This window comes from Solanum stenotomum, chromosome 4 (genome assembly GCF_019186545.1).
Source record: "Solanum stenotomum isolate F172 chromosome 4, ASM1918654v1, whole genome shotgun sequence".
Taxonomy (NCBI): Eukaryota; Viridiplantae; Streptophyta; class Magnoliopsida; order Solanales; family Solanaceae; genus Solanum; species Solanum stenotomum.
The window spans coordinates 59,568,397-59,590,281 of record NC_064285.1 but is presented as its reverse complement, the minus strand read 5'-3'; the positions used below and the strand labels follow the sequence as shown (position 1 = coordinate 59,590,281).

The 21,885-nt window shown below is 35.2% G+C and overlaps 1 protein-coding gene across 3 annotated transcripts; it reads right to left on the bottom strand.

Annotated features, from left to right (window-relative positions):
* Positions 1-4,109: 4,109 nt before the first annotated feature.
* LOC125862538 (uncharacterized) lies at positions 4,110-19,249 on the bottom strand. 3 transcript variants are annotated; one of them, XM_049542634.1, is made up of 8 exons: positions 19,059-19,249; positions 18,335-18,908; positions 16,439-16,814; positions 14,603-15,957; positions 13,259-13,372; positions 11,423-11,577; positions 6,325-6,434; positions 4,110-4,354 (listed from the first exon to the last, which is right to left on the bottom strand). In XM_049542634.1, the coding sequence occupies exons 2-7, from the start codon at positions 18,734-18,736 to the stop codon at positions 6,386-6,388; spliced, it is 2,451 nt and encodes an 816-aa protein (XP_049398591.1). In that variant the 5' UTR covers positions 18,737-18,908; positions 19,059-19,249; the 3' UTR covers positions 4,110-4,354; positions 6,325-6,385. The 3 variants fall into 3 exon arrangements, with proteins under 3 accessions (XP_049398591.1, XP_049398594.1, XP_049398592.1); XM_049542637.1 differs by lacking the exon at positions 4,110-4,354 and adding an exon at positions 5,600-5,615; XM_049542635.1 differs by lacking the exon at positions 4,110-4,354 and adding an exon at positions 6,058-6,188.
* Between the last annotated feature and the right edge of the window lie 2,636 nt (positions 19,250-21,885).

Below are 21,885 nucleotides of genomic sequence, written 5' to 3'. Positions count from 1 at the left end.
TCGGATATAGTGGACAAAAGTATGCATGTTGGGGAAGCTACCATCAAATGTTTGAAGTTTCACATAAGTAAAGTTCAGAACAGGATGAAAGTTCAAGCTGACAAGCATAGAATTGAGAGAAGCTAACAAGTGGGTGATTGGGTTTTCATAAAAATTGTAGTCTAATAGGCAACTCTCTATAAAGGATCACTCATTTCAGAATTTATCTGCAAAATGTTTTGGTCCCTTTCAGATCATGGAATCGGTGGCTTATATTCTAAGATTCATCTCATATTCCACATATCTCAATTCAAAAAGAAGATTGGTTCCAACTCCAATGTTGCTTTTGTGGTTCTTCCTTGTGTTCAGACGAATTCAAGGCATGTCATTTTGCTTCCAGAGTCTATTCTTGACAAGAGACTTTATAAGAAGAAAGAAAAGTCTACAACTTAGGTTTTGGTCCAATAGTTGAATAATGAACCTAAAATCAGTTTTTGAATGAATTTCTTAAAGTTTACTTAGGAGTTTTCCTAATTCAATCCTTCCAGATATCATTGCTTTGATACGGTCCCGAATCTGTTTCACTTCATTCTTTTTCGAACGGGAATACGTCACTTACAATATTATTAAAGAAATGGCACTTATTGACCCGATGACAAGAATTATTTTAAGGGTGGAGTTTTGATATGTGCTTAATTTCCTTGTTGCTTATTTTGTAATGTAGAATTAGTTGATTGATTAGTTGACTAATTAAAAGCATATGATGAGTTGACCAATTAGTTAGGCACATGTTATGCACGTGATTACTAAAATAATTGTAACTAACTTTCCATCTAATTCTATTTTCCTTTTATTAACGGAATCTGTCAGCAATCAATAAATTTTTCCTTTTTTCTCTAAATTTATGTATAGTTTTGGAGTTTGAGTGGATCGATCGTTCAAGGGCAATTCGTTAATTTACTCTTTAGGAACGCTCATTTATGTTCATAATTGCACTTAAAACTCTAGGAGTTCACATCATTCGTCGATTTACCCTTTAGAAACACTTAGCAAGTGTGATTTTAATATGGTATTCACTCTTCACTTATGTTTATGTTGAATGGGAAGGGTAGCACATTATGCTAGAATTCTAATGTAAATTGAATCCAATCCACATAATGGCTTTTCATTTCCCCTTTTAGTAATTGTGATACAACTTAAACTATAATGAAATAATATTTAACTTTGTATTGTGATAATTTGAACATTAGTTTAATGACAGTTAAGTATTATTTATGTGATGTGGCATATCAAAATACTCAAGGATTTCTAGCACCATATTATAACGTTCGATATTGGTTAGGAGATTATCGTCATAGGCGGACTATTAATAAGGAAAAAAATTTGAGCATGGTGATGCACAACCCAGAAATGTTATAGAACGTGCTTATGGAGTTCTGAAAACAAGATTTTCTATAATGGACAAGATGCCTCTATTTTTCCAATTGATGTTCAGAGAGATATTGTTGCATGTTTTGTAGTTCATAATTTTATTAGGAAGATGTGTATAAATGATGATCTTTTTAAGCAATACGAGTCACCTCAATTAATATGTAACGAGGAAGAAGAAGAACACAAAGAAGTGTTGCACTTCACGATATGGAGCTGCCATCTGGATAAGCTAGGTAGTTTGTTGTTAGAATATCTATTCAAGATGGAAAGAATATATTATAAACTATAGGAGAATCAAAGAATAGACATTTTGGAATTATATCAAGATTAGAATGATAAAGAATATTTGTATCTGTATATAATTAAAAAAAAAAATTGACTTGGCATGGGAAAGCATTAGAAACAACTGAAAGAAAGGGGTCCATATAGTTGTTGTGTCTCCCCCTTTCTTAGTCAATAAGACACAGTAGGTTCGACATCTACTACAAAAGAGCAAATTCACTTCAGATAACCACGTCTTTGCTAGGCAACGTATGAAATGACCGAGAGTGGACCTTTTTGGATGTATAATCCAAGTCGGGAGTGGAGTTACATGAAAAGTCGTCACATGGAAAATTACTTTCACATTCATTTCATAGAGCATTTTTTTGTTGAGAATTTCTCGTTCCCTTTTGTGTGAATTCCCAGCGGCAAATTTTTAACTTGTGGGGCCTTATCTATTCCATCTCTCGAACCCCGAAGAAAATCACATACCCTTTGGACTCCATATATTTTTTGACTCTATATATATGGGCACCTGATATCGATGAGGATTCACACACTCCGGTTACAACATTTCTTTCTATTGCACCTAAAATTTCTATTTTGAAGAAACAAATGAACCTAGTTGGATAGCTGCAAGTTCACAGATAATGAGCAATATGTGTGAAGAACTTGTACTTCAACTAATGCAAAGAAAAGGAAATACTTGATAATTGTATATTTTCATTATTTGACACGTTCTATAATGTTTGAACGTTAAAATTTAATCCTACTAATTCTTAGTCAATTATTAAATTATCTTATATCTAACCAATTGAATCGGAACAAGATTTAATTAGTTGAATAATTTTTTTTATGAGAAGATGTATATGTTAAAATCTTAAAAATATTTATGTTACAATAAATTTTATTTGCATATCGTATAATTTAATTTTTTTAATCAAATGTAAACATTTAAAATATTTTTTTTAATCAAAAAGTAATATTTTTTTGTTAATGAAAATTTTATAATAATTTATTAATATAATATTTAATTTTATATACACGTTCAAAAAAGTCTTAATTCAGTTCTAGAGACCACATCTTAATATTCAAATGTATATTCAGATTTGAACATCCAAATCTTAATGCACGTCTTAATATTCAGATGTTTATTCAAATTCAGACGTCTGAATCGTAACGAAAATAAATGAGGCATAATTGACTAGGAAGCTCATTTGTTTTGCTTGGGTGATAGCCTTTTAAGATAATCGATGGACTAATAAATTTTATCTTATAAATTAAAAATCATAGGTAATAAATTTTGACATTTTTTATTTTTTATTTAAAAATAAGTGCTTAAAACTACTTCTTTTAATTTTACCCAAATAGCCACAAAAGTGCTTATAAGTTATATTGAGTTCAAAACGCTTAAAAGTCAATTTTTAAACCAAAAGAAAAAAAAAAACCATTACTCCAAAAGTACAACTTCGGGCTCTTCTACAAGTTCAAAACTTCAAGCCTATAAGAGAAAACTATCAAATTTTTAAAGTAAAACATAAAACGCCTCACAATATTACATCCCAAACTTTTTATATTATTTTTTAAAGAAAAAAGTGATTCATGTACGGTGAAGAATCAAATGTAGAATATCTTTGACTAGAACTCACATTTATTTATTTGCTTTTTTATTTACTCGTACTTGTTCTTTTTAAAACTTTTTTTTTACGAAGCGAAAACAATCACACTTTTTAAAAAAATTACCCCTCTAGGAACTCCCAATCTTTTCACTCCCTTAATGACTCAAACTCACATCCTTAAAGTTGAAAGTGAGGGTGTTTACTGTCCAAGCAACTCACTGTCCAATTTTTTTATGAAGCCCCACAATCACACCCGTTCTTTTTAATAACTTACCCGCTCCCATGAGCTCCCATCTTTTCTCTCTTAATGACTCAAACTCACGTTGAAAGTGAAGAGTGTTTACCATTCAAGCAACTCCCTCTCGTCCAACAATCACACCTTTTTGTATTCTGTTGGGGTATGGTAACCTGTCATACTTTTTTTCTATTTCCGGCAAAACATCTCATAGTAGCATAACACAAGTGCCTTCAATAACATTGAACACCACAAGCTTCCTCATCTTGACGAGCCATAATCAGCTTCTCATTCTAATCCAGGAAGGCGTCATTGGCCTTCAATTCAACAGGCTCCCACTACTTGATTATAAGTCACAAGTATAAATAGTAGCATTCTTCTGGGGGCTTAGAAGTGAAGCGAATATAAAAATTGATGAGAAATCTTCAAAATAAATTACCAACAGAAACGAAGCAGTACAACATTTGAGTCTAGTATAGATAGCCAATCAACGCCACTAACGACAACCTTCTGAGTTTTGACAGCGTCTGCACCAATCCAGGGGGAAGGAGGGAGGGGGTCACAGCTGAGTTGAGAGCTGTGACACTTGAAAATAGAAAGTTAAAAGCAAAGACGTTTTTATTTCATACTTTGCTGGATGAATGATATTCATCAACCTACTTTTCTCACCTTTTGAAATTGCTATCATCTAATAAAAATAGAAAAGAACTGGATGGACAGGACACAAATAACTACCGGAAGAATGATACAGATCGGACCTAAAGCTAAATATTGCACACCATCTGAGACTTCCTCCACAAATGTCAAGGGCCACCAGTGCTGCAACAAGCTGCATATAGAGAATTGAAAGCAAGTTAAAACCATGAGTAACCTTAGAAGAGCAAAGTAAGAAACATGTGATTTCAATAACTTAGCTTCTAGTTTAAAATCTTAGGTCACTCTATAAACTTTCATGCTTTCCCCCCCTCACATCCCTTTGCCGCTATTCCAACCCCCTAAAACCTACTCCACGACTCCCAATATAACAAGTTTAGCAACCTGAACATTTTTTAATCTAAGCAAACCTTCAGGCAATTAAAGTCCAGAATACAAATCATCGACCAGAAGATTGACTTCACGAGAAATAAAGCTTGTTAACATGGCAAGTGAAATGGAGCAAGATACAACTTCACAGCGAAAATTTCAACCACAAGAATTAGGTGCAAATGATAAACCATTTTTACTGGGAACCAATGTCCTCCAATAGATGTAAATATCCTACTACTCTACCAATTTTATCCGACTACTTTAAGTTGTACAAAGAGTTGATTTTTCATTAAACTCATAAGAACACTTTCTCAATTTTTGAGAGCTACCTTATACTGGGAAAAAGATTTTAACTTTTACAAATTGATTACATCTCTATTATTAGAATATTCTAGGATATTGTAAATATAGTATACTCTTGTAATTATGAAATTTTTTATTCTTTTTCCTTTCTTAGAGGACTAAGAACACTTGGCTATTTAGAACCCCAATGGCTTGAGATAATCAAGTTGAGTTCTCTCTCAAACTCTCTTCTCTCACATAATATTAGAGCTGGTGTGAAGATTTAATCGTTGTGCATTTACCAGTGATCAGTAACAAAGTTTACGTCACCATGCATATTTTCAGTGACTATTTGTTAGACAGTAATTCTAGTTGTTGCGCATCAACTAACATTGTCACTTTGCTTGTAGAACTCCAGCAACCCAACCCTTAAAAAACTATCACCAACCAACTTATCCCTTACTAAATCACTCATATATTGTCCTCCTTCAACTGTTTGTCATGTTATTGATTCTCCCAATTTATTAGATAAATGATTAGGACATCTCAGATTATCAAAACTTCAAAAAGATGGTACTCCCTCCATTTAAGGAGACTTTTGTAGCATGTGGTCATCAACTAAAGATACGTAGATGTACTTTTTTTTTTATGACAAAGGAAAATGTAGATGTACTAAAATGCCCTTTAATTTTGTAGTCTTAAACATGTCACTTGGGAAGTTGAAATTAAAGAGTTCCCAAAAAAGGAAAGAGGCATTCTTTTTAAACATTTCCCTTGATGACCTGCATTTGGGAAGAGTCGCTTTCCAGTTTTGTTTTTTTTTTTGGAAACTGGTAATTGTGTATATATTCCAGAAGGAACAAATTAGTACATGGTTGTATTGAAACCATATTTACAAGAGTACTTCCAAAATCTATGGTCCTATAACTAATCTTTCCATAACTAATGCAAGCATAACTAATACAAGTATTATACACTCTATTTAGCATTATTCTTATACACTCTACCAAACGAGCCCTACGTACATATGAGGAAAGAAAAAATTATTTTACCCACAGCAAATAAGCAGCAACAAAAAGTATCACATGCATGATGAGATTGATGCAGCTGAAAAGATCGACTCTTTGATGTATAGATGATAATATCATTACTTAATACAGCAAGTTGAATAAATAACTATGAAAAGCAAACTACTTATATAATTAGGTGGAGACCATATATCTGTTAGGTCGAGAAGATACAGTGATCTACAATAACGTCTATCACATGGTAATAGTTTTGGGTTATTAGAGGTTTCCCATCTTTGCCACACTGATAGACTTCCTTGGATTTAATGCATGCATACCCACCTTTCCCTGGTCCACACAACCAGCACTAATAAAGGATGGGGAGTGAGGGAAGCAAAAACAGGCAATAAAGAGACCTGATATTTCCATTATTAACAAAGAAAGATAGCTAAAACTCAAAACAGATGGGCCACATCTCACTTACCTGACAAAAGACACGAGCCAATAGCAGTTGCAATAGAAAGATAATTATCGGCTGACCCCTATCAACAAGAGACATCACGAAATAGCCCTTTTGACTCATCATAAATCCATCTGCATAAAAAGTTGACAAAGTCACAGACATTTCAAACAAGAGATATGAAACTAGGGGATTTCGAAAGTGCCGTGCTTATAGATTGATCTCATGGTCTGCATCTTATTAATTTATTTAAAATAACTGCTGCATATAATCAATTATTTATTATAAACTCTGAAGATTTTCATATCTTCCTTTCTTTCGATATGCTAAATCCCACCCAGTAAACCTCCTGCCCAGAAGTCAATAGTGACCCTTTTTACACTTTGCACCCTTGGTGACCCGAACTCCCAACCTTGTGGTTGATAGTGGAGTGCTGTTGCAACTAGAGCAACCGCATTTATGAAGTAGACTTGTATCTACAAATTTAACTCAAGCAATCTAAGAGTTTGCTGTTGCATCACCCCTGATTAGCTTCGAAGATACAATTAATATCTAACCACCAAGAAAATAGGAATTAGGTAATTATTTCACTAAATTTCTTCGGTAGCCTCCTAAATTCACTGAAATGTTATTGAAACCCTAAATTGTGACAATATTTCATATAACCATTTTCGACAATAAAATTATGATCCTTCTATAATTAAACGGAGAGGAAAAAGCCTCCACATTAAGTCATGTGGCATAACAAGAAAAAGTCAGACCTCAACTTATTAACAAATTGACTATTAATTAATAATTAATTAATTGTTTGCATTTACACCCAACGCGCTCTCTCTCTCTCTCTATATATATATATATATCCTCTCACACCCAACGCTCTGTTTTCTCGACTCTCACGATCTACTCTCGAAAGCCAACGCCGGCAAACTAGTACTCCAACGACCAAGCCCCATCGGTGGCAGGTAAGTGAACACACACACACACACACACCCCCCCGCCTCTCCCCTCCTGCTTTCTCATCTTCTCCGGTGAGATCCACCTGCCGCTGCTACCATTCTTCGCCGAAAAGAGTGGCCTGACCAGAAAATCCCTCTGATTAAGGCCAGATCTGACAGGAACAGAACCATACAGCAACCCACTGTGAATTTCATTGAAAGCCGGCGACAAAAAAAGAAACCAGAATTCTCATTTTCTACAAGATTTGATGCGAAAACAGGTTCCATCTCGACTCCTGTTATATTTTCATTGGACACACCCTACTGTTGAACCTTTTACTTTCCGTTGTGCTCTTTTATTCGACCATATTTGTCTGTCTTTGTCATTGACTGCTCTGTTCTTTACATTCTTCTTTGCTTTACTCCTGATTTATACTATAGTTGTAGTTAGTGCTTGCTATCGTGCCTATCTACTAGTTAAAGACTTTAGGCTTGATTTAGTTGTTTAGTAGATTCATGTTTAGTTTACATCTTTAGTAGCTTTGGTGAACGATTGGTCGATTAGGATCATGTCTTTGGTCGGGGCCGGGGGCGAGCAGCAGGAATGGCAAGGGGTTAAAACTTAAGGGTTATCCTACACTGAGAGTAGGATCTTGGAACATAGCGTCTTTGACGGGGAAATACATAGAGCTAGTGAAGATTCTCAAGAAAAGGAATATTAATATTGCTTGTGTCTAGGAGACCAAATGGGTAGGTACCAAGACTCGGGATGTAAATGGGTTTAAGTTGTGGTACTCTGGAGGCTTGAGAGATATTAATGGAGTACGTATTTTAGCTGATGGGGTCCTCAGAGAGCAAGTGGGGGAGGTTAGAAGGAGCAATGGCAGGATGATAACGATTAAGCTAGTCGTTGGAGGGCTTACATTAAACATTTTTAGTGCTTATGCGCCGCAAGTGGGATCGGACAAGGAGGTCAAGAAGCACTTTTGGGAGGATTTGAACGAGGTGGTGAGGGGTATATCATGCACCAAGAAGATACTCACTAGCGGAGATTTCAATGGCCACATTAGGGAAACGTCTAGTGGTTTTGACGATGTGCATGGAGGCTTTGGTTTTGGGGCTAGTGACGAAGGTGGAACCTCATCTTGGACTTTGTTAGAGCTTTTGAGTTGGTGATAGCTAATTCATGCTTTTCGAAGAAGGAGAACCACATGGTGGAATGTAGGAGCCCAACGCAAAATGGAAGCAAAGAAGGTTGCTTATGCAAAGTTGATAGAGTGCAAGGACGAGGGGGAAAAGAGGATGACCAAGGAAAAGTATAAGACGGCGAAAAAGGAGGCTAAGTTAGCGGTTACAGCAGCAAAGACGGCAATATTTGAATGTTTGTATGTTGAACCAGGGGACGAGGAGGAGATAAAAAATTATATAGGCTAGCGAAGGTAAGCGAGAGAAGGACCTGAGACCTAGATCAAGTGAAGTGCATTAAGAATAAGAAAGGAAAGCTGTTGGTGGAAGATATACTTATTAACAAGCTTGCTTCCATAAACTCTTGAACGAAAAAGGGAAAGGGACACTGTGTTGGTGATTTGGAGTTGTGTAATAGGCATCAGAATCTTGGGTATTATAAGTGTTTAAGGTTGAGAAGGTTGAGCATGCAATTTGTAGGATGAATAGGGAAAGAGTAAGGGTCCAAATGAGATTTCGGTGGAGTTCTAGAAGAGCACAAACATGGCAAATATGGAGAGGGCACGAATAGAGTGGTAACTAGGTTGCTTAATGTCATTTTTACGACGATAAAAATGCCCAAAGAATGGAGGTGGAGTACAACGGTTCAATTGTACAAGAACAAGGGTGATATCCAAAATCACAACAACTATAGATGTATCAAGTTGTTAAGCCACATTAGAAAAGTTTGGGAGAGGGTGGTGCAGATGAGGGTGAAAAGGGTGTGTCCGTTTTCAAGAACAAGTTCGATTTCATGCTGGGGCAGTCAACTACAAAAGCCATTCATCTTGTGAGGAGACTAATGGATAAATGCAGGGAAGGAAGAGGAACTTACATATGGTGTTCGTTGACCTTCAAAAGGCCTACGATATAGTCCCGGGGGAAGTCCTCTAGAGATGCCTAGAGGCTAGAGGGGTATCAATGGCATACATTAGAGTGATGAAGGACATCTATGATGGAGAAAGACTCGAGTTAGAACAGTGAAAGAAGACTCGAAGCACTTCTCAGTTGAGATGGGGTTACACCAGGAATCAACTCTTAGCAAGTTCATATTTGCCTCGGTGATGGATGAATTGACGCAGTGTATTCAAGATGAGATGTTATGTTGTATGCTATTTACAGATGACAATACTAATTGATATGGCACGCAATAGAGTTAATACTAGGTTGGAGTTGTAAAGACAGACCCTAGAATCTAAAGGGTTTCAGGTTGAGCAGATCCAATATTTGGAGTGCAAATTTAATGATGCAATGCACAAAGCAGGCGTGTAAGTGAGGCTCAACACACAAGCTATCCCAAGAGAGAGAGTTTCAAGTATCTCATGTCTTTAATCCAAGGTAGCAATGATGTCACACATCCTATTAGTGCAGCGTTGATGAAGTAGAGACTTGCCTCCAAAGTCTTGTGATAAAAAGGTACCACTTACACTTAAAGGTAAGTTCCACAAAGTGATGGTTAGACCAACTTTGTTGTACGAGGCAGAGTTAATTTTTCATTTAAGAGTTTGAAAAAATGTAAATTCTATTTTTTTTCTAATAACAACCTTTTGAGGGATTACAATAGGTCACTTGAAGGTAAGTTCCACAAAGTGGTGGTTAGACCAACTTTGTTGTACGAGGCAGAGTTATTTTACATTTAAGAGTTTGAAAAAATGTAAATTCTATTTTTTCTGCTAACAACCTTTAGAGGGATTACAATAGGTGTATTGTTGCTTAATATATATATGCCCAATGGCATTTAATCGAGTCACAGGTGATAAATTATAAAGAAATAGCATGGCATTCTTTGGACAAGCTGTGGAATAACATGAAATGTAGTTTAAAAAATTATTGTGTGCTTATTTATTGAATTTGATTTGAATTTTTTAAAATGGAGTGTAATCACATTTGTTTGAAAATTTCATTTTTAGTGTAAAGAGAAAATATTGATAAGAGAGAGAACTTGGAAAAACTTGAGTATTAATATAGTGGTTTTTTCAAAGAATATTAATATAGATGGGAGCAAGTAAATCATCAGAAATAATTTATGTTACATTAGTTACAACAATGTACCAAGGGTGGTGTGTACGCACCCTTACCCCTACAACCGCTCCAGTACAATTTGTACCATCATCGCCAATCTCTTCCTCTCTAGGAGTTGACTTGTGTGTCCATTCTCACTTCCATATCTGCCTCATGAGTTATACAACCCAATTCACCCTCCAAGTACTTAGTCCTAGCCCGACTCAACCTAAACCCTTTAGACTCTAGAGTCTCCAAACCTCCAACATATCATTGATTTTGTTCCGTGTCTCATCAATCAATATTATATCACATGCAATAGCATGCATCATGGCACCTCCCCTTGGATGTGTGTTATCACCAAGACAAAAATAAATGAGCTAAGAGTTGATCCCTGGTGCAACACCATCATGAATGGGAAGTGCTCCAAGTCTCCTCCCAATGTCCTCACTCGGGTCTTGGCTCTCCCAAACATGTCCTTAAACGCCCTAATGAAAGCTATAGGTATACGCCTCTAGCATCCAAACATCTTAACAGAACCCTCATAAGGACTTTGTCGTCTGTTCTTTTCTAGGTCAGTTATGTTACACTAATTGACTATAAAAATTAGATTCCCAAGTCTCTTATTTCCTTAGCTTAATAGTCAGTTAAAGAATCACTTTGACAACCTTCAATTTACTTTTCATGTATAAGAATATCAGAAATTGACTTATAAATAAAAAATAAAATGGTTATAGCAAAAAAGACAATTTAAATATTAAAAAATAAAACTTGATGTGATATTATAAATAAGATATGAATACCAATATGCTACAATTAGCTTCTTTTTTATATCGTGCAGGTACTAATACTAGTGTAAGTTACCAAAAGAAGAAAAAGCAATTGTATCAAGCAGACATGCACTATTTAGAAATTGCTTCATTGCTAGAAGGATTAGTGCCAATGTGAAATGTTCAACTTACTTGCATATGTAAAGAGGTCGTGATACATCATTAGACCCCTTTGCTAGGCGAGCTCTCCTCTCACTTTCCTCGGCAAACTTTCGTGGAGGATGTACTTCACACGGACCTTGTATCAAGCCAGCCATAACTATGCTACTATAAGTAGACAAGTAAACCTGTAAAAGGACCAGCAGTGATACATAAGATTCTACAGCATGGAACATCAATCATCTAATTGCATGCTAAATATTATATCGGTAGCAGAATAGACAAAGAAGCAGGTTGGTAAGCCATATGTCATACATTTTCTGCAAGATATTGTAGCTTTAATGAATTAATTGTAGTCGCATGTCTTCTCAAAAAAAAAATTGTAGTCGCATGCAACCCCCTGTTACGATTCAATATCTTGTTCAAGTAGTTTAATATAAATAAGTTGAATGGATTCTTGTAGGACAAAAATGCCTCGAAGCATCACTAGAGATGCATTCAAGAACAAACAACCTAAAAAGGGCTCTGATGGGCTCTCAATCAGAGTACAGGCTATAAGATAGACCTCAATAATTTCATAATTGTCTTTTAGGTGGACTCTACACAATGCTCGTAATATTTTCCTTCCAAGTCTACTCATTCATGTGTTTGCCTCTAGGTTAATCAGTAAAAAGCAAAATTGAACAGCTAAACTGAGATTTCATTAAAAATGCATCCAGTAGATGCTGGAAGATACAAGCTGCAGCAAAAAAGAACTAGTTCTTGAATAGTGAGACCTTCTAAATGCTTCCTAGGGGGATATAATAAAATTCAAAAGAAAAATAAACAAAATTGTTTTACAGTAAGATGGTTACTCCAGCAGGCAGCAACAAATGTTTGTGAGTTAGTATCTATATTCAGGAGGTGGATTTGAGAAGAGTTTCCTTTGAAGCATCTGCTATTCCTTAGGCTGGAACAATCTGCCAGATTTTTCCAATAAACTTGGTTGGTCAGTGTTTTGGTCAATCCATGCTTTATTTTATTGTACTGAAACATGGGCAGCAAGTTTGGTTGACAAATGTTGGAGATCATTTGGAAGTTGCTGGACAGCTTATCCTTCGAGCTGCCATCCTACTTGATTGCTAAGTAATTTCCTCTAGTAAAGGCTTATGTTATTCCAAATTACTTGGAAGAAGAATATTTCAGATATTTTAATGCGCTTCCAGTCTGCCTCTCTCTGCTCCTCTCCCTATTCTCACCTTCTTAGTTCTAAGCAACTCTTAATGTTCTGCACTTTTTCATACTTCAACAGTCTCAGAACAAAACTATTTCCCTATTTCATCACTTATCCCAAGTTCCATCAGTTTAAGCCAAGATTAAACAACCCTTTTCTCCAAAGTGTTTTCCGGGCAGGATGAACCGATGAGGTTATGTAGGATATCATACCCTTTCAAATTAAACTGCATAAGAGAAATATGCATCGAATCGGGATTTCTACACAGTGAATTATGCAGATAAATATTCACTCCTAAATTCCCCTGGGCAAAATTTTTACAAAATTTCACCAGGTAATTACACACCAAACTTTCAGAACACAAATTCAACAAGACAATATATATTAATTAAAAAAGGGCAATGTAGAGCCATAAGTGGGGAAGGAATCAGCAGAAAACATGGTTTGATATGATGGCTTGAGATGATTTTAAATGGAGAAACATGGTCAATAAGGATCATGTAGCCGACCCCAATTTTTTGGGGACCAAGGCATAGTTGTTAAATTTATTCCAAAATACATGATGATGACAAGAAAAGACCATACAATCATGAATTCTATCCCTAGTCATAGCAAATAAACCAAAAGACAGAACGCAAAATTAATTAGTTGTTTACCTCATTATTGTTCTCCAAGCATGGGCGGCCTACAGACTGTGGTAATTCACGTGCAAAGTAACATTGATTGATAGTAACCCACTTTGTTCCCGCTTTTTTGTCCTCCCACATGGCCTGCAGGTAAGAAGTTGAGGCTTCTCCAGATGAATCACGTGGATACATATCAAGATAGTTAGATGTGGTAGCAAAACTACCAAGGACATAATTATGTATAGCCAGTGATATTTGCTATGATCGTAACTACTACTAGAAAAAATTTGCACAACTATTCAGAAAATAGCATTAGAAGAAACATCGCAAATAGTAAATACTAAATCTTAAGGAAAGAAAAGCACAAATTTTCACATACCCAATCACAGACTAAAATGTTTGTATGTTTATACTCCTTCCTTCCATTATTTATGACATATGACTGGACACGGCCTTTAAGATGTCAGGGATCTTTCACCCAGGGCTATGTCCAGTGGTAACAGTGCAATTTGGGATGTGCTGGTTAGACACATCACGGGCTTGAGTCTTGTCTCAGACAAAAGTCTGGTATTTAAGTGGAGAGGTGGGGCCATTACCCCACCTAATTTCAAACCGTATGCACGACCACTCCCAGGGAATTATTGGTTATCCCAAATAAAAAGATTGCATATGACTTATATGCAATAATATTAGTAATAATAGAAGAAAATAATAACATGATGATTAAAAAGATTGTTTGACAATAGCGGTCGGCCTCTCGAATGCCCTCTTTCTTACTTTTTTGAGCTCTTTACAACAAATATCAGATCAATAAGTAAAACTTGCATAGTTAAATAAACTTGAATTCTTAAATGTTGTTAAAAAATTATAAAATAGTATAAATTAGTGGAATGGTGTCAGAAACGTCCCAAAAAGAAGAGTCGCGATAATTGGAATGGAATTAGTAAAAAATATCTTGAATTTCAACAGGTGTAATGCAAGGACTTGGACGTGAAACATGTTACATGTTAACTGGCAAGCAAATGCCAAACCTGTAAAAGTCAATGACAAAGCTGAATGGGTGATATCAGAATGCAACAGGAAATGATCTCAGTATTGAACTTAGTTCACAAACAATTCAAAGTGATTATAATTCCAATAAATGCTAATGTCAGTACAACTAATGCTCAATATTTCATTGGAAAAACAACATTATCGTTGACCGTACACCAAGACATTGGCAATAGGCTCAGTAGTTTTAACTTGAATCAGCCAAAACATTGTAAACACTGCTACGAAAACAATTAAATAATTCTTATCCCCAAAAAAACAAGGAAATCAAAATCTATTCATTTTTGGAAAAAGAGGTCAAACTCTAATGAAGTGAGGTCTTACCAGAAGCTTTGAAGGAATCAATCTCTCATTCTCAAAACGGATAAGAGCATACTCCTGAACATTATATATGAATCCATTAATGCGGCAAGATTGATAATAATACTTGTCATCTGCAACTTGAAGAACGTTTCCAATCCAGTCAACATTTTGAAAATGATCAGATGATGAGCTACTACACTCAGCATCCTCATTGGTCGCTACAGCAGTTTCAGCCGGATTTATATTTTCAACAGCTTGCTCTTCGTTTTTAGATTCATTACTTGAACTGTTACCTACATTTGATCTACTGACCATGGGCTGAGTTTCACGAAACTGCTTTGATGGCATCGCAGCAGTGTTTTCCACCTCTTCATGGTCACTTGTTTGCAGGTGATTAAGAGCTTGAGAGGGATCAGATGAATGGCAAACTGTTTCAGGATGAGCCTGAGGTTTCAACTCAACCACTTTTTCTTCACAAGATGTATTAACTGGTGAACCAGCAGATGTAGAAAGATACTGATCATTGGAAGATACAGTCAGATTATTTGAACAAGATCTCATGGAATCTTTACTCTCCATATTTTCTTTACCCGACACAATAATATTTCCTCCCATTTCTTTTTCATTTTCCATCATTGGCTCAGATTTTAGATTCCTATCATTATTTTCCATAGTAACGGGAGGAGAGTTCTTCAGAGGAACCTTTCCATTCGCTACAAACTTCTGTAGAATAACCTTCTCATATATACCAGAAGCTTTTTTATCCGGTGATGATTGAACAGCTGATGCAATTGTAGATATTCTAGGGGCATTAAAATTCCTCATTACACGACCATATTTAGGAGGCGGGGGTTTTCCATTGGTCATCGACAAGCACTTTCCACAATGCCATTCCCCTCTAGGAGCTCCTTTTTGATTTGTCATCTGGAGACATTTCAAGTGATACCCTTTCTCACAAGCATCACAAACAAGAACATTATCAACCTCATTTACCGTTGACTTGCACATTTGGCAAGTCAAAGCCTTACTAATATAATCGCGAGACGGTGGAGTCCAAGCAGGCCGCTCAGAGAGGCGCGGTTGAATAAACTTCTGAACAATCTTGCCAATTTCAGCATGAGTACTGCTAAGAGGAGGAGACTTGACAAAGCTTGCCCCTTGTAAGTGTGGGTGTGTTGTTGGTAGATTTCCAGCTGTGGTCTGAGTGATAAATGGCCTAGATGCTGTCATTTGTGATTTGGCATCAGTTCCTCCCTCAACTTTGTTACCTGTCTGTGCTGTCACCCTGGTATCTGGTCCACGTTTAGCTGCTGCAACTGATGCAGGTTGCACCGACCAGGTTGGAGTTCTTATAGCTGAATGATCTCCAGAAGTTGCTATAAAAAAACAATATACTTGTGATGGTTCAGGCCAAAATTAAGAATAAAAAGCTCAAAATCCAACAAAACACTTGAAGGAAATACAAACATAGCGAGATCAGAATACTAATATTCTTTATATGCACCTAACTACAAGGAAACGTGACAAGAATTAGTAGATGAATTAAAAGTAGAATGAGGTGGCTCTCTAAAATAATACTAAAATGGTGATGATAGTTGGAATCAAATTTCTAGAATGAGAAGATAAGGATGCAAATCGGTAAGCATGCTAAAAAAGTAATCATGTAGCATGCCCTTTTTAACTTGATTGACGCATGGTGCACGAATCAGACCAAGTAAAGTAATTGTCCACCACATGCTACATTCATATTTATATCCATGATTTGGCTAAGAGATCCCCCATATGGGAAGTCAAAAAACAAATCTAGGACAAATCCTTGAGCACTGTTGGCAGTTAGGAGAAATGTACTGTTGTTACCTTGAACTTGCAACATATGGGAAGATCCATTTGGTCGTCCATCCATTCTGAAACTCGGCCTGTCAACTCTGGGCAATGCAACTAGAGAAGAATCCCTTACTGGATTACCAGAGACCACTCCACTAGAAATTACTGGTCTGACCTCACTGGTAGGCAGCTGATAAGGTAATGGTGCAGAACTTGCCGGAGTTCCATGAACCAAAGGCGAAGCAGATTGGAAGCTTCCTGAGGGATTTACCACATGACTTGCTTTATTGTGAGGAAACATACGAACATGTGATGGACCACGGTTTTCAATTGTTGCAGCCATATTAGATTGAGGCCGTTGAGATGAATATGTAGCAGCGGGTACAGAAAATTCCTCAGTTTTTTCCAACTAAAAGCACAAGGGGAAAGACAAAGTAGACCTCGATAAGATGTATAAACCACAACTCAATGAAATCAATTTCAAATTGGTTATATTGGAACTAGAATTCCTAAATTGCCAGATTTTTCAATTGAAGGGCAGTGAATATAACTTGCGATTCAAACTCAAGTTCTACATGCATTTCACATATTCCCTGCCCCTCAAAACAATGTTGGCTTTAGCATTAAGGCATCTAAAGCAAAGGCTTTAGGCCTCACCAATTATGACGGCCCCATTCTTTTTGATAGTAATGCATTAATTGTTCTTCAGAAATTTGAGTATTTTAAATTTACAAAGTACAATATTTTCATTTAAAAAAGGATAGGAAACTTTGTTTTCAACAATTGAGTAGTATTTTAGGGAATAGGAATAGTCTTTTGGGTACAAGAAATTCTACTAAGAAAAAATGTATTCATGGTGAACATAAAACCAGAGAATTTCATTATAAACGTGTATTATGTAGAGAGAAATGATTTGATGAGAATGTTTGAAGAATCTTTTTGAGTTGTTTACTCCTAATACATTGTAGACCAATACTTAAAATAGATTAGAACAACTCAAAGCGTGTGAGCATATTTTAATTTTTTATTTAGGGTAAAAAATCAAGATCACTAGATGATGAGAATTAAAAAAAGACATCAATTTAATCAAGAAAGTTCCTTAAAACATAATAGCCATCCTAATATTGATGGTGACTTATTTTTCAAGTTAAAAATCCTAAGGGAAATAGTATAAGTAGAAGATAATACTACAATCGGCAATTCAATTAGATAAATTGACTTGATTCTTCTTCAAATACTTATATCGCTTACAAAAGAATATTAACGGTTTGTAAAATAATTGCCTTGGGCGGAAAAAATTAAAATTAAATTGATCAAATCTTACCTAAGATCAATAATGTCTCAAGAGATATCAAACTTATTAGTTATATTATCAATTGAGATAGAATTATTATAAGAAATCGATTATTAAAAAAATAATAACTTCACATCTCAAAAGGTTAGGAAAATAGGCTTCAAAAGAATATATATACAACTTCTAAAAAAACTTCTTAACACTGTCAAATTTGGCTTTAGGCCACATATATAGTTAAGCTGCCCCTGCCTCAAAATTCAAATATTTAAGTCATCTCGGGCGTCTTTTTATGACGGGAATGTCTACACCACATGTATATACTAATCAAAAATGTTAAAATCCCTACACTTGGGAAGAGGATCGGAAGCTCCAATTCTACCACCCTGCTATATGAAACATTTGGGCAATTATTTTTTCCCTTACGGTTCACAATTAACAAACGAGAACAGAATATCAATCAACTAATTCAAAAGAACCTGCAAGCCTATGTACTCGAATATACTTTCTGCACATAAGTTCATTTTGATTCTATCAGAATAAACATTGCCCGTCGAAAAAGTAAATAAGACTGGAGTACTTGAACTAAATAAACTTGTTTTCCCCACAAGAAAAAGGAAGCAAAAAAGTTGACCTACCTTTTCTTTGGCTATCTGTAACTTCTCAGCAATGGACACTTTAGGAGGGCGAAATCCTAGCCTCTGATCCTTCAGCTTGTTAAGACCGAGATCCTCAATAACAGCACCAAAAGCATCTCTTGGAAACACATCCTTGGGTGCAAAACTTTGGCATACCTGAGCCAAACTTTCCCTTGCCTCTGTCATCATTTCCCTCTCAGCAGCAGTAGGAACCCTACCTCCTCTTATCTTTCCCAAAGCAGCAAGTACAAGCACCATTTCAGCAACCTTCTTCGTATTCCCAATCACCACACCCCTCGCCTTCTTCGCAGCTGGTTCTTCCAATTCCACATCATCAGCCAACCTTTTCTCTCCCACACCGTCAGATCCAATCTCCGGTTGAATCTCAACCACGGAATCCATCAAACCCTAACCAATCCTCACGAGCAAATCAACAAAAAACGACACCGTTTGAAAATTTTCACCTAGAAATCGCTGCAACAATGACAATCCTCTAAGCACGCCTACAGAGTACACTGAATCAGCAAAACAATCCTTCTTCCGACACAGCAATGCTATCAGTTCCTCGAGAGACCTGCGAAGACGAGAGAGAAACGAAGCCATAGGGGGAAGGGGAGAATGAGAAACCCTAGAGAGAAAAAAAAGGGAGAGAGGAAGAGGGAGAGAGTGAGAAATTTGAAAAAAATAAGGGGGATTAAGAATTTGTAAGGGTTAAAAATTATACCTTTCGGGCGGGTAATTGAAGAAGAAAGGAAGAGCCCTTGTTTGTGTTGAGGTGTGCTGTTTTTGACGGTGTAATTTGTGAAGGGTCTAATGTAATTGAGTGTGTGTGTGCGTGAGAGAGAAAGGTCGCAACCTCCAACCAGGAAGAGAGACAGAAAAACAGATAGAGCGAGAGTGAGACTTCGAAACCGAGTTTAGTATTTTTCCTGTTTATTTTATTCACACTTGTTGCACGTCCTGTGTAATTTGGGACATAAATTTTGAAAAAAAATATTTTAAAATATTAGTTTAATTATTAAAAAAAAATCAAATAAAATGTATGTCATGCAAATATCAAAATTACCACTCCTAGTGGTAAACGAGCGAGTCGAGTCGAATATGAGTTGATCAAAAATGAGTAAAAAATAAAAATATATAAGTTACTCAACTCACATTTTAAATGAGTAAAAATGAGTTACCCAATGGATAATATGGATACCCATATTTACCCATATTATAATAGAAATTTTGTTAAAAGTTTTAAAACAAAAAAAAATTAAGTTTTTTTTATCACTTCTCTCCACCCCTACCAGCCCCCGCCTACCCCCTATCCCAAAAAAAAATGTAAAAAAAATTACCACCCCCCACCCCGTACCCNCCCCCCCCCCCCCCGCTCCACACCCCATCCAAAAAAAAATTAACAAAATTTTAAATTTTTTCATTAAAATTTTTTAAATTTTTTTTAAAAAAAATATTACCACCCCACCCCCTACTAGCCCCTCCCTCCTCCAAAAAAAAATTAACAAAATTTTAAATGTTTTCATTAAAAATTTTTAAAATATTTTTAAAAAAAATTGCCACCCCATCCCCTCTCCCTACCGCCCCCCTCTCCCCTCCACACCCCACCAAAAAAAAAATTACAAAATTTTAAATTTTTTCCAATTATTTAAAAAAATAAAAAATAAATACAACCCACCCCCTACCCCCTACCAACCTCCCACCCCCTATCCCAAAAAAAATGTAAAAAAAAGTTTCATTTCTTTTATAGATTTTTTTTTTTAAAAAAAAAAGACTTTCTTACTACCCCACCCTTTAATTTATCACTTTTTTATTTGTTTGTGTGAATGCATATTTTTTACCCGTTTTATTTATTTAATTATCCACTTTTAAATGGGTAATACGGGTATTATTTGTTTTTACCAATTTTTAAATGAGTTGGATACCCAACCCATTTAAAATGGGTAAATATGAGCGAATACCCATATTAATTACCCATTTTGCCACCCCTAATTACCACTATAAAAACTCAAATTTCAAGTTTCAATGTTCTTTGCTCTTTATTCTTCTTTTATATCTATGCTTTGTTCAATTTTATCATATTTATAAAAAAAATAAATAAAATTGGTTGGTTGTCTGAGATTTGTAAACTTAAAATTAAACTTAATCTATACTAGAGTTTGAACATGATAATCTTATAGGAAAATGTAACAAAGAACATACCTTAAGAAGTAGAGGACATATCATAGAGAGGAGCGAAAGCATTTGTTAAAAATCTGATTTCTACCTTTTTGCTGGGATCTTATATTATCATAACTATGAGTGATGAAAAAATAGAAAAAATTATATGATAACTTGAGAGATGAAGTGAAGATCAATTTGTAAAAAATGTGATTTAATATGGTATGTTCATCAAGTATCCTATCCAACTAACTAAATTTGTTCTTCATTAAATATTTATGGATTTTACATTGATTGTGTTACACATTTCTATTATTATAAAGGTCTAATGTTCTTTCACTTGGTTGACCACATAACACAAATATTTAATGACATATTTATTATTTACTCACAAAACAAAGATCTTCTCTTCATTTTCTTGACCTCTAATTTTTTTTAGAAAATAATCTAGTCTCATAAACTTGAGTTTTATAAACTTAAAATTAATGTATATTAGAATTGAACAAGAGAATCTTACATAAAAAAAAAATAGAAATAAGTGTCAAAAACACACCTAATTATTCTCTTTTTTTGAGTTTCATACCTAAACTATCACTTATTAGTTTGAGAAACGTACATCTCTCTTTTATAACACTCTCACCATGATGTGTGTAATACACTCACTCTTTTATTTAAAAAAAAATGTCACATCACACTCCACATGGACAAAACATTCCATGCACCTTGACAAAAATTAAATAAATTATTAGTATTAGTAAAAATTAAAGATTAAAAACTTATTATTTAAAAAATATATTTTTTATAAAATAAAATGTAAAATATTTTTCTTACCCCATCATCACTTCCTCTCACCGTACANCCCCCCCCCCCCCCCCCCGGTTTGTTTGTTTAAATTTCTTTTATAAAAGTATTTGATTTTTACATATATCACCCCATTTTAATTTTTTTTTTAAAAAACAATACTACCCACTCCACCTAGCCTTTTACTTTCAAATTTTTTCTCATTTTGTGTTAGATATATATATATATCGAAAATATTTTTTATATGCCGCCGCAAGACTTTTTTTAAAATAATTTTATTTATTCATGTTATATTCAGTACACAAGTAGAAAAAAAAATTCTAAAAATATATGTACGTATCTAACGCAAAACGAGAAAAATGTAAAAAAAATAAAATAAATTAATTAGGAGCGGAGAGTTAAATAGGATGGGGTAGAATTTTTATTTTTTTTAAGAAATAAAATAATATCAATTTTTTGGGAGGAATGAGTGGGTGGTTTTGGGGGGGGGGGGTGAAGTATGAATTTTTTAAAAAGATTTTATAAAAGATTTTTTTGGAAAAAAAAAGGACGGGGAATTGTCACGTTCATTATAGCGAGTTGCACAAAGG

Excerpts from the sequence above, each read along its gene's own strand:
- LOC125862538 (XM_049542634.1), bottom strand. The coding sequence starts at position 18,736 with ATGGATTCCGTGGTTGAGATTCAACCGGAGATTGGATCTGACGGTGTG. Across the intron at positions 13,373-14,602 it reads TGATTCCTTCAAAGCTTCTG|GCCATGTGGGAGGACAAAAA; the intron begins GTAAGACCTCAC and ends TCTTACCTGCAG. Across the intron at positions 11,578-13,258 it reads GCTTGGAGAACAATAATGAG|GTTTACTTGTCTACTTATAG; the intron begins GTAAACAACTAA and ends GTCCTTTTACAG.